The following is a 12,742-nucleotide window of genomic DNA, read 5'->3' on the forward strand; positions in this document are numbered from 1 at the left end:
TATTATGGTGGAAAAAAGATCCGAAAAAACTTTTAGTTGTATGAAATGTATGTCCCCTGTAATCTTGAAGTTTTCTTAATACAATATAATTTGCACCCATTTGTCTTGTCTTATGGATTCATTTTGTAAAATAGTTATTCAACATTATTGATAATATTTAGGATGTATAAGACAAGATGACCAATGTTAAAAGAGAAATTGAACTCAATATTAATTTCATATATATATATATATATATATATATATATATATATTACAATGATATTTATACAAATTGGTTGGATACAAAGCGTGAGAACAAAAATCTTTTCTACTCCTAAGGCTCTTGCTTTGGCTAGTTGGTGTCCATATAGAAGCTTTAGCCTCTTCGGATTCCTTGGGTCGGTTGGGACTCCGACTTCTTGGACTTAGTTTTCTTTGACTTGGCCTCTTTTTCCTTAGATTGTTTTTGTTTTCAAGAAGTCTTTTCCTTCTTCTCTACGTCAGTCATTTTCCTCTTTGAAGATGATCCGAATTTCAATGGAGACATTGTGGGAAATCCTTTCTTTTTGAATGACTTCTTTATCATCCTAGGTGGGATTGTTGGTGGTGGTGAATCTAAATCTATGAGAAGATCTACATGATTGTTAAGAATTGATCTGATTGCCTTTGCTCTCACCCACCATATTATGTGTCTATATAACATGAAGTTAAAAACTTTAAAAAATTATGACATAAATCTTAGTATATATTAGTATGATATAAAAGTTTAAGAAAAATGAATAAGTTTCTCACAACTACTGTATTTGATGTGTCTGTTGAAAATATTAATTGCATGTACAGGTACTCGTTTTGATATGTTTATTGAAAATTTTCACTACATGTATCTCCATGTATTTGCAAGACCACTCTTCATCCACACGAGCTTCCATCATTTTGTAAAGGAACCTATAGCAATGACAGTTCTTGTTAAAACTCTCAACAAAAGCTAGAAATATAACAAACTTTAAAGATTTCATTGATACTTTGATAACATACAAGCAAAATGAAAAATTGATGTGGAGTTTTATTGTCGATGAATTGAGGATGAAGGGTTTTCTAATGTGCTTATTATCCACTTAGATGCCCTGCAAAATAATAAACCACATAGATTATTCAATCTAATACGATTTGAAAAATTAAACGCAACCATTTTTAAATTAATAACTTGCAATTTTGCTTCTCCATGTATACCAAGCATGGAATTCATGAAACATGTCTTTCTTTTCTTGAGATCAATTATAAATACACTCCAATGGCTCCTACACAATAGAAAAAGAAGAAAATGATCATTTATAGAGAAGTATAAAAAGATGTATTAAAACAAATAAAACATATTTAAAACAAAATACTTTCTCATTATAAGGCACAATTACATATCGCACCTTTTTAAAGTTGCATCTCCTCAACCATTCTTTGAGCTTGTTAAAATTAGTGTTTTTTTCTCTTACATAAATAGAGACTATAGGGGGGTAGGAGGCCTCTGGGGGTAGGGTGGCCAGCAGTAGCCCGCAAATAACAAATCACCATATAAATTAGTTTCTTATCTTCAAAAAAGTATACAATAATAAAATTTTCAAAAAAGAAAGTGCATACTTGAGAGATATCATGATCACTCCATCATTTATTTCTTAATTTCTCTCTGCCCAGCATATATGTATCTGATGATGCTATGTCAAGGTACTCTGAACCATCAACAAAATCTTTTACTTGAAGAATTAGTTGCCTCGGTATATTCTTTAAATCTTGAAGGTTCTTCTTCTCAAGATCCAGGAGTTCCATTATTCTTTCTTCATCAAATTTTATATCATCCTAAGAAGATATCTTCTCTTTTCCCTTCTTAGCCTTTGCTTGATCTACAGTTCTTATATCCCTGTCATGTGTAATATCTTTAATCTTAATACCTGCATCCTTGGGTATCTAGTGGCACATTCAAGATATTGAACTCTATAGTCACTTAGTGGTATAGGATGTAATAGACTTAATGTAGATTCTGGAATCTATAAGAATGGCACGATTTAGGAAATTCAAGCAGATCTGTTTGCTTTATTTGCGCCATTCTTCTAGTATATTTAATATTCAAACAAAAGACATCTAATGCTACTATATTTTCAAGTTAGCATAAATAAAAATCCCAAATTACAAAAAGAGGCATGTAAATAAACCTTGTAGCTAGATGGAAGGACCGTTTTCTCATATTTATAGATCGTGGGGGGATATGTGATGTCATCACGTATGACCACATGTGGTAGTATGGGTCACACATGCTAGCCATGTGAGGTCGTACCGCCATGTGTCGATTCATGATGGTCACACATGTGGATGTATGGCCATGTGCATGGCATCTGCATGGCTGCCACATGTGTTCGTATGGGTCACACATTTGAGTCATTTTTTTATATTTTTTGTTGTACCTTCCCTACTTCCACTCCAGCCAAATCACTTATTCCTCACGCTAGCTCACAAATTCTGCACTTATTTTTGACCCCAGTCACCATTCTGATTCTGCACTTATTCCTGACCCTAACTCATAAATTCTGCACTTATTATCCACACAAGATCACTGATTTTCGACATTGAAAGACCACACGAATTTCAGCTTCAAAGGGAATCCAAATCACTTTATCACACTGTTCTTCTACGGCGTGATATCAAACGTCTCCAGATAAACAAGGTTTGGACAAGGGCTTTTATTGAGTTGAGTGTGGTGGATAACTCCTTATTTTCGCAATTTAGTGTTGTGGAAAGACGAACGCGAATCAATCCAGTAGATGTCATCGGATTCACATTATCACGTTGTCCTTCTAGCCCATGCCAAGGTATTCATGGTGTTTTCCAGTTTATACAAATGGGTTCAAGAGTGATAGAGGAAACACATGTAGAGAAGCTCTTTGAGTTTTTGCAAATTAGCAGGTGCACAACATATGCTTGTGTTTTATAGGGAATGTTTCGATGTGGGTTTTGACTTGTGTGCTCTCATTAACCATTTCAAAGAGTACTATGAAAAAGAAATGGAAGCTTTCCTTGCTTTGACAGATGATGGTGCCTTGGATTTTGAAGGTATAAGGTATGATCATCTTAGTAGTTTGGCAATTACTTCTTTAGAAAAGGCCAGGTTGCAAAAGAAGTATGATGCACTTCCTGAGCATGTAAAAATCACTATTGACCAAGGAAGGTTGTTCAGGTAAGGCACTCCTATCTCTGCCTCTATGTTGGGTAAAACCCTAATGGGTATATTGTCCACAAAAATCCGTGCCACCGAATCCACACTAACAGTCCAAAAACGAAAACAAAAGCATTTTTTTATATAATTTCGTCAACCTTGAGACACTTCGACTAAGTGCATTCTTTATCAGAGACTTAACCCTTATTCTAGTTGCTTAATGCAGTGCCAGCCTTTTATCGTGTTACGTTAGAATTTGCGTCCCTATGCCTTAAAACATTTCCACTTGGTGTGTTCTCTTAACCCTTAATCTAGTGCTTAACGGCAATAGATAACCCTTTATCTTGTTGCTTATAGATCTAATGTTTAAATGGCACTAATGTCTAAATAAGTATAAGTTCATGACGCATTATGACGTAGATTGGCACTGTTGAATAGATTTGAAATTCCAACAGGTTAAGAATTAATTACAATGGCACTATTGTTTAATAAATTAATAACACATTAGCATGCAGATTGGCATGCAGTGTTGGCTACTAACCAATACAGAGGCCGAAATCTACTGTTGGCGAACAGGCCATCGGTGGAAGCGATTCTCCATAGCTTTCCATTGGATTGTAGCATCGGCTGCAAGCGGTCGGAAGAACTGAATCGCATGGAAGAAGGCGCACAGGAACTGGAAGAATAATCTGCATTTGAGGAGCTATTGTATGCTCGTTCCGTCTTGCCCTTGATGCTCAGCTCGTTCCTGTAAGCCCTCATCCACCACCCCCCTCTTGCCTAGCTTGTTCCTCTTCGTCCACTCGCCCGCAGTCATACCCATTTGGTAGGAAGGTTGGTCAGCGTAGGAGTAGCACCCACATATCCTGTTAAGCCTACGTATGGGATGTTGTATATGGCCAAGAGGAACTTGAGGTTGGACAGAGGCTTCATGCGGCCTCCGTGCACTCCGTCTTTGCACATGCTTGGTTCCTAGCTTCAGAGCGAGCTAAGACATCGCTGTAACTGCTCTGTTGTTGTTACTGGTGAGTGCAGGCCTTTTTTGTTATGTCTTGCCCTTGGCGCCTAGCTCGTTCATGCAAGCCCTCGTCCACCACCCCGCTCTTGCTGCCCAACTTGTTCCTCTTCGTCCACTCGCCCGCAGTATACCCATTTGGCAGTAGGGTTGGTCAGCGTAGGAGTAGCACCCACACATCCTGTTAAGCCTACGTATGGGATGTTGTTTATGGCCAAGAGGAACTTGAGGTTGGAGAGAGGCTTCATGCGCCCTCCGTCTTCGTACAGGCTTGGTTCCTAGCTTCAGAGCGAGCTGAGACATCATTGCTACTGCTCTGCTGTTGTTACTGGTGAGTGCAGGCCTTTTTTGTTGGATAAATGAGATGTCAAGCACCTCCCACCCATTGGATGCGTGGGAAAATTTTGAACTTTGCAAGCCCTTTCATGAGGCGGCAAGTTTGGATGGAGGGAAGAACTGGTTTGTAATCATTAGGCGGCTCTGCAAACCCAACGTTCTTTTTTGCAACCCCTAGGTGTGCCTAAAAAATGCGCCAAGTGGAGCCTAGGTTGATGCCCTGTAAAAGATATGGAGGAGGAACCCTGGATCATGAAAATACATTATTTCAATCTTGGAGGGAAAGAGGAGGGTGGCAAATTTTTTAAAAATTGAATTTGAAATCAACCGGCGACGCTCCTTCTGAATGCTATAAAGGAGCGGTCGATTGGAGGGTCGTTAAGGATTTGCGCTAAGAGAAGATTACTTTTTTGTGTGGGTGTGGTGTGCTAAGGTGCAGAAAAATCATGTCTGGGCGAGGCAAGGGCGGCAAGGGGCTTGGGAAGGGCGGGGCGAAGCGCCACCGCAAGGTTCTGCGGGACAACATTCAGGGCATCACGAAGCCGGCCATTCGCAGGCTCGCCAGGAGGGGAGGCGTGAAGCGCATCAGCGGCCTCATCTACGAAGAGACCAGGGGGGTCCTCAAGATCTTCCTGGAGAACGTCATCAGGGACGCCGTGACTTACACAGAGCACGCCCGCCGCAAGACGGTCACCGCCATGGACGTGGTGTACGCCCTCAAGAGGCAGGGCCGCACCCTCTACGGCTTCGGCGGCTAGAAGGCGTCTCTTCCCAATCTTACGGTGTTTCTCAACACCACCCTTCCTCCGAGGTGGTTCCGCTCATGTAGTCCATGTTCGAACGGTTTTCTTTTTAGCATACATTTCTGCAAAGTCGCCTCTTTGTTCTGAACATCACCATCCCGTGGTTTCTTCTTTTCCAAGCAGAGGGTGTTTCTGAATATTACTGATGATTTTTGCTTGGTTTGGTCACTCTGCACAGTAACGGCTACAGTGGGAACAGTGCTTGTTTTTCCCACATGTTGCCTTATCTTTTGAGGGGTGCTCCAAGTGAGTACCTAGCTGAAATGCCCAGTATAGGCATGCCGCCCAGCAAACAGCAACCAAGGTCTCCAATCTTGGAAGTGCCGCCCATCAAAAAGCAACCAAGGTCTCCAATTTTGGAAGTGGAGTGTGCGTTTTTGACTACATTGATAGTAATATTCCTCTAAACCACCTTGTCTTTGGAGAAGGTAATTTGTTTTGTTTTTAAATTAAATGAAGCAAGTGGATGAAACTATGTAAAAAATGTTTGTGACTTTTTTCCTTCAATTCATGGTTAGAAGAATTGTAATGAAAGGAATTTAGGATATAAATGCACATGGGGCACGGGCTAAGGTCATTGCTTATGAAAAGCTTTTTCTCAATTGGTCTAAAAATCTTGCTTGTTGGTTTTGTAATTAAATATATATGCTCATCATTGTTGCTCTTAGATAGAGCAACTCAACCTTAAAGAGTAGCTTGGCTTTCAATGTGTGAGAATAGGACATTTAGCTATTGGTGGTGATCTTGCTTAGGTATGTTAAGGTGTGAACTTTATTGCTTGTAAATGCAAGCTCAGTAGTGGATAGAGCATTGAGATTAAGGATTTTTATGCATTAAGGAGGTTTTTCAAGATATGGTTGATGTTATTGGGGATTTTTAAATGGTTGGATGATACATGGTTGTGATGTTGGTGTTGATGTGTGGGTAGATGATTATCGTGATTTTCACTTGTAGGGAGTAATTTGTGAGTCATGTTGTGATAGGATTGGATCCTTGGAGTGTTTGTGTGGTACATACTTTACACATGCCAATATTGCAATGGTGCTTGCATGGGCCTTGATATGTATTAGCCATTGTCTCATTGATTCTTATTTTCTTACACTAATTGATTCATTATATTATGATGTAGAAGATGATGATGATGTATTGCATGTGTACATAATATTGACACACATGTATATGATGATATTGATACATGTGCATATGGTGATGATTTTGGGACATGCACATGATGATATATATAGTATTGATATGTGAGTTAGATGATGTGGACATGATCTCGAGGGCATCAAGCATTGTGGGTGATGATATGTTGATGATTACCTACTTTCTTAGGGACCATTAAGTTGCATTAGATGACCATTATAGTCTATTATAGAGGATTGTGAGTAGTTGATGGATCATGCATTTGATGTCCATTAGAATGTGATTAGTGATGTGGGTTTGGTGATACTTCATAAGTGGGTTCATGGATTACTATTGCTAGCGTTGATGTGAAAATGGGACCACCAAGTTGCCATCCTAGGGTTTGTATATGGAGGCATTCATGATTCAACCACTACTCCTAGTTCTCATAGCTTTCTTGGAGATAGACCATGTTTATGATGTTGACTTCAAAGATTGAGAAGTGATTTGGTGGATGGTGCTATATATTTCTTATGTGAATACATTGTTAGTATTCATTGACGATTATGCTTATGATAATTTTATTGATCATGCTTTTACTTTGGATGATCACACATATATGGATGGTCTTGCACATGAGGATATGTTACATGGTATGGATCATGCTTATACATGTGATGATTTAGTGGACCATATCTTGGATGGTTTAAGTGATGCTACATGGAATGATCGCATTGGTTCATATTTGTTTATGCATGATGTTGACTAGTAGTCGAGTTATATTCATTCGGCTCTCATGGATGTCGACATGATTTGGTGTGCTTTGGAGTTGAGATAGGTCTTTGGATGTTTGATATGATACTTGGGATGTATGGTTTGTAATGAAGCAATTTTAAGATGCATATACACATGGGCCATGGACCTAGACACATGTGAAAACATGGGTCTTGGGACTTAAAATGCATGTGGTTTGGTACCTCTACCTTTTACTTTTTGACCTATTATACATTGTTACATTTATTAGAGTTATTAGCTTCTTACATAAGCTTTCATGGCTTTCTTCATGAACTTGTACTATGGCTCTTCTAGGCATTGAGGAGCAAGTTGTGTGGACTCCAACCAATGAGTTCTTTCCTCTCACTAGATCTCTTTCTTGCATTGTTATCATAGCAAGATCTATTCATGTCGAGTTCACTCGAAAATGTTTCTTGGGCATTGCTCTAAAAGCTAATGAGCAAGAAACTTTTGTTATAACATGTGAGGTTCAAACAAGGCTGTTGGTGGTGTGATCACTTCTTGTAATTGCTTGGAAAATTGAGTTGATCACTTCTTGTAATTGAGTTGATTTGATAGGTTCAAAATAATTTAAGTGTAAAATTTTTATGTAATTGTGTCATTGCTAATCAATGATTGGGTTTTGACAAGGCTTCAAATAATTTGGTATAGTTGATCAATGTACCCTCCCGCCACCTACGGTTCACAACCACCACTGCTCTCAATCTTTTGCTACTTGTGGATCAATACCTCCAATTGCCTAACCTTTTTCCTCATAATATATACTTGGAGCACATTGGGAAATGGAAACACATTTCCTCAATTCGAACTATATGTGATGGTATGTCACATTTTCTAAATACTGCAAACTAAGATACCACCCTCATCAGCTAGCGACCTAATCATGCTAGTAACAAGCCTTTTAGTTGGTCACACGATCATTATTTCTCAACTCACATGTATATTACAGTATTTAAGTAGCACACATTGATTTGAGATGGTTGATGCTTTCTGTAGACATTGCATTGAGGGCTGTAAACTATGTAAGATTATTCTATGTACTCTTACCTATTCCAAGTTATGTTGCTTGATATTGAGGAGTTAAGATATGGACTTACTCATCAAGTGCTCTTGGTTGAAGGGCAAGATGTCTAATAGGGATTTAGTGCCCCCAAGACATTAAATCTATACCTAGTAATGGAATTACACCTCTGTTATATAAATATGCATGAGACTTGTTTATCAGTTTATCATTGTTAACTGCAAAGAATGGATGCAAATATGGAAAAGGTTGCAAAGAAACCTACATTATAAATGTCACTTTCGACGTTTCTGAAATTTTGTGCTTGTGAAACTTGAGTGTTTCAATGGCCAACTCTTATACTTTGATCAATCTTTTTTGGTAATCAATTCAACACTGCTGCCGATTGCACTTGTGATTAAGCTTTCTAAAAAGATCACTCCAATCTTCAATTAACTTACTTTCAAAGAAACCATTGGCAACTACACTTCAATCCTCAATTTGACTTACTTTCAAACATTTCAAAGTCTAAGCTTTTCTTGCTTAAGCTCCAAAGATGTCTTTAGGTACACATTCTAATCTAACTTCAAAGTCAATCTATTGCTTTGTAGTCATCTGTTTTGGATAAGCTTCCACCTGTATTATACTCCACTAAGACATAGCAATAGCACTGCTACAATGCAAAGCTTCAAATTAGACTCATCATGATTGCTCTTAGGTTTATATGCAACACAAGAAAACGTTGAGAAGTCCAATCTGACCAATCGAATGGGCCCTTCAAAAAATATAGTGATAAGTCCAATCTGACCAAAAAAGCGACTAACATATGGGGGTCCTTCAAAAATATGCATTAGAGTGCAATGAATTGATTCAGTAGACTTTGCAACATGACCTATCCAAATTATCAAACAAAAATTGGCTTTGAAAGTAAAGAGGCATCAACGCTTGCTTGTGGCACCAACTAAGCAGCACACCATGCAATACTTATTCATGTTTGTGCTGCGAAGGAGTATATCAGAAGATGAAAGAAGCAGCCAACTAAAAAGGTGGTACTGTCTTCTCTTATAAGAAAATCAATCAATCAAACCTGTTAAAAATACCACTAGTGGGAGAACCCATGGCAAAGCCCACCTCCATGCCATGCCACAGCAGACCTCCATGCACACTCACCTTGCTTAAAATGAACTTTGATTTTCAAATTACCTACGCTTTTTCTCCAAATCCATTTTGTTTCCTCCAAGGATGATCCAAATTTTGGATCCACTTTACAGTAGTGCCACTTTTATATAAAAATGATTTCATTTTCAATTATGCTTTGCAATCTCACTGTCATGCTCTTTATATATAAAAGATAGTAAGTTACGCCCTCTCTTCACATCCAAGGATCAACCACTCATCCAACCCCAGGAGAAGTTTGAAGTGTCCAGTTGCTGCAGGAAGAATGCTCATCTTAGAGTGTTATCTTCTCAACACTAGTGTCCCCATAAGGCCACCTGCAAGTTCGTAATGTACAGCAAGAGAAAACCCAGCTTCTTTTGCTAGCTTCTGTTGCTCCTTCCCTGCAATTGAACTTTGTTTTTGGCATTATTATTCCAACAAAATTGGCACAAACCTCCAAGACCAAAACAGCATTGCCATGTTTTTTACTGTGAAGTAAAGCGTTGAACCTGTTGGAAACTGGGCAATCGACTTCTTAAGATATGCATACTCTTCTTGCATGCCATATTGAGTGGCAACTGGAACTACTACATTGTCAAGCAGCCAATCCTATCACAAAAGAAAGTAGAGGCAGTAGCAATGTCATGGAAACACTGGCAAAAGAGTTGTCTAGCTTGTTAGCACACGTGCGAATGTGCACACAGGCGCACATGCACGTGCATGGCACACGCACACACTATTTGAAGCAAATCTATTAGGTAATCCAGAGGTTGGTGAGCAGAAAGTAAAGGATTTACCTGAATGCCATATACAAATGTATTGGTGGGTCTGTTGAAGTCAAGGATGGAGACACTAGAGCCTGGAGTTGAGAGAGATCGAAGCATGAGATTTGAAAGCTTTACAAACCAAAGATGGTCAGAAAAGGCTTTTCACACACTAAGAGAATCCATACCTGTCTTTACAACCCGACAGATCTCACAAAGAGCTCGAGAAATGTCAGCAACATTGCGCAATCCATACCCCACAGTCACAGCATCGAAGGTTTCATCTGCAAACGGCAGGTTTAATGCATCACCTTGCAGCCACCTGTCATAGGAAAAGAAGACAACATCACTCTTTTTTTTAGGGAATGTATTTATTTAGTGATAGGCAGCATTGCATCCCCAGCGGCTGCAGCCAGCAAACTTTGAACTCAGGCACCAGCCTAGAGATTCAAACCCTTTCCTAACTCACTATACTGCCAGGGAAACAACAGCACCCTCTAACAACACCCTGTTGATTACTGAAACTTTTTTAACTTCCCCCATAACAAGGGAATAATTATTATCCACTTTGCTTACTGCAGGTCTCCATAGCAAGCCCAAGTCCTTGCCTTTTGACGCTCGGATGCTACAAGCAGCTGCTCCTTGGCAAAGTCGAGGCCCGTAACCTAAATTCATACTGTGATAATTGAGCATTCAAGTTTGGAGCTTTCAAAAAGACCTCATCTGCCTACATGAAACACAAGCCTTAAGGCACACTGACCTTTCCTGTAGGTCCAACCTTTTCTGCAAGAAGGAAGGCAAGATCACCACTGCCACAACAGATGTCAAGCACCGTATCCCCTGGCTTTGCTCTAGCAACCAACACAGAAGGGAACACATTATCAAAAAAATCAAACCGTATTTAGAAGCATTCATGAAATAACTGCGGGAATTTTGCAGGGTATAGACAATTTTGATCAACACTACAACTCATCCTTTCATGAAGGGCTTCCACCCCTTAGCACAACCGGAACATGACTATACGGAACCAAGATGTGAGGGAGATATCTTGGTTTTGGGAGACATGAATCCACCTGCTGCCACCAACATGCAATTGAGTGGAGATACTTCAATTCTTCCATGGTAACAGCCAGCTTTAGATACACACATCTCAGGATGTGAGAGGGACTCAATGAATCAGAGGAAATGGTTTTACTTTCCAAAGATGTGGAGAACGTACTGTGGATGCAGTCCAGATCTTTTGCTGGGCCTCAAGAGCACATATCAATTGGCACAAGTCATGTGGATTTTGGGTTAGCTCATCCCCTACCTTGGCTTCGCACCCAATTGAGTCCTTCCGGTACCTCAGTGTGTTATCTTGGCTGCCAGGTTGGGATTGACATCACCTCAGAGTAGCAGCTTGCCCTCCTCCTCCTAAGCATTTGGAAGAACCTTCTATATTGGAGCACGACCAGGCGCTCTTGTGCCGGTACAGTAGTGGTAGCGAACACCGGGCCCTTCTTGCTACCATGTGGTACATCACCTCTTGTTGGGCCTTTTCTAGGGTATGTATTGGCCAGGGTACAACGGCGGTTAATCCGCAACTCCCTTTGGACAAGCAGCGATGGTAGGCCGGCATGGGCCAAGGTGGATTGGAGAATCATCATTCACCCTTGCCATAGAGGCGGACTGGGCATTATTGATCCTTCTATGCAAAGCAGAGCCCTTCTGGGGAAGCTGATCATCAGAGGCCTCCTACCAAGTGGAGAACCTTGGAAGTGTTAACACGTTCATCCCCATATTCTGCCCATGTATTGTGCCCACATTTGATCCCTTTTATGGCCCTTGGTTGTGGGATGGCCACCCTTATTTTCACCCTATTTTTCCCCATTTTCCTGGTATTTTTCCCAGGTCAGGTGATGTTTTTCCTATCGGCCAGCTCCTCTTGTCCAGTCGGCCAAGTCTTGTTGCTCCAGTTGACCAGCCCCATATGACCTATATATAGGTGGTATGGCCTCTCCCCTTTTCCATTCATTGGTTGTTGGAGGTTTAGTTCATGTGTTGACATACTCTCACCTTTTGTATCCTTCACTTATGAGACTATTTTGTCTCTTGCTCGGGATTGCTTTCATTGAAGTATATTCAGCCTATTAGCTTCATATATCTCTCTCTTGCACTTCTCAGATCAGCACACTCTAGTGCTCATCTTGCTTCCGCTTTGTGTAGTCTTTTGTGGTATCATCGCTCTAGGTTCAGCGTTTTCTCTGCTGTCCCAGATTTTTCCCTACAGCCCCTTTACCTCTGCCTTTTTCAGATTCACAGCCCTCTGGATTGCTTCGTTTTCTGGACTATTGCTGCTGGTTTCTCTACCTTCTTTAAGGCTTCATCGCTTACAGCCTACATGTATATTCTCATCAGTGTTTTTCTCTACAGAAGTGTGGAAGCTGGTCGGCCTGTATTTTCAGGTCTGCAGCCCCCTGTTTGGCTGCGTTTTCTTCTCCAGTGGACACTATCTCTTGCAGAGGGGGTCTTGTGGTGATTTTGGCTTTGGTGGCAGCCCTTGGTACCTCTGGTGGACACTTCTCT

General features: G+C 40.3%; 2 protein-coding genes across 2 annotated transcripts in view; one reads left to right on the forward strand and one right to left on the reverse strand.

Moving 5' to 3' along the window:
- Positions 1 to 4,929: 4,929 nt before the first annotated feature.
- LOC147616996 (histone H4) lies at positions 4,930 to 5,897 on the forward strand. The gene is made up of 2 exons (XM_086776330.1): positions 4,930 to 5,343; positions 5,514 to 5,897. The coding sequence occupies exon 1, from the start codon at positions 4,979 to 4,981 to the stop codon at positions 5,288 to 5,290; it is 312 nt and encodes a 103-aa protein (XP_086632456.1). The 5' UTR covers positions 4,930 to 4,978; the 3' UTR covers positions 5,291 to 5,343; positions 5,514 to 5,897.
- A 3,638-nt stretch (positions 5,898 to 9,535) lies between these two features.
- Positions 9,536 to 12,742, reverse strand: part of LOC147616997 (2-phytyl-1,4-beta-naphthoquinone methyltransferase, chloroplastic-like) — a 33,422-nt gene continuing 30,215 nt past the window's right edge. Inside the window, exons 4-9 of the mRNA XM_086776636.1 lie at positions 10,938 to 11,028; positions 10,754 to 10,842; positions 10,366 to 10,499; positions 10,211 to 10,272; positions 9,923 to 10,022; positions 9,536 to 9,814 (exon numbers count right to left, since the gene is read on the reverse strand). Of these exons, the coding sequence (XP_086632762.1) occupies positions 9,714 to 9,814; positions 9,923 to 10,022; positions 10,211 to 10,272; positions 10,366 to 10,499; positions 10,754 to 10,842; positions 10,938 to 11,028 (577 nt within the window). The 3' untranslated portion in view covers positions 9,536 to 9,713. The remainder of the gene's footprint in view (positions 9,815 to 9,922; positions 10,023 to 10,210; positions 10,273 to 10,365; positions 10,500 to 10,753; positions 10,843 to 10,937; positions 11,029 to 12,742) is intronic.

Source organism: Cibotium barometz, chromosome 37 (assembly GCF_041138505.1).
Source record: "Cibotium barometz isolate CiBa-2024 chromosome 37, ASM4113850v1, whole genome shotgun sequence".
NCBI lineage: Eukaryota > Viridiplantae > Streptophyta > Polypodiopsida > Cyatheales > Cibotiaceae > Cibotium > Cibotium barometz.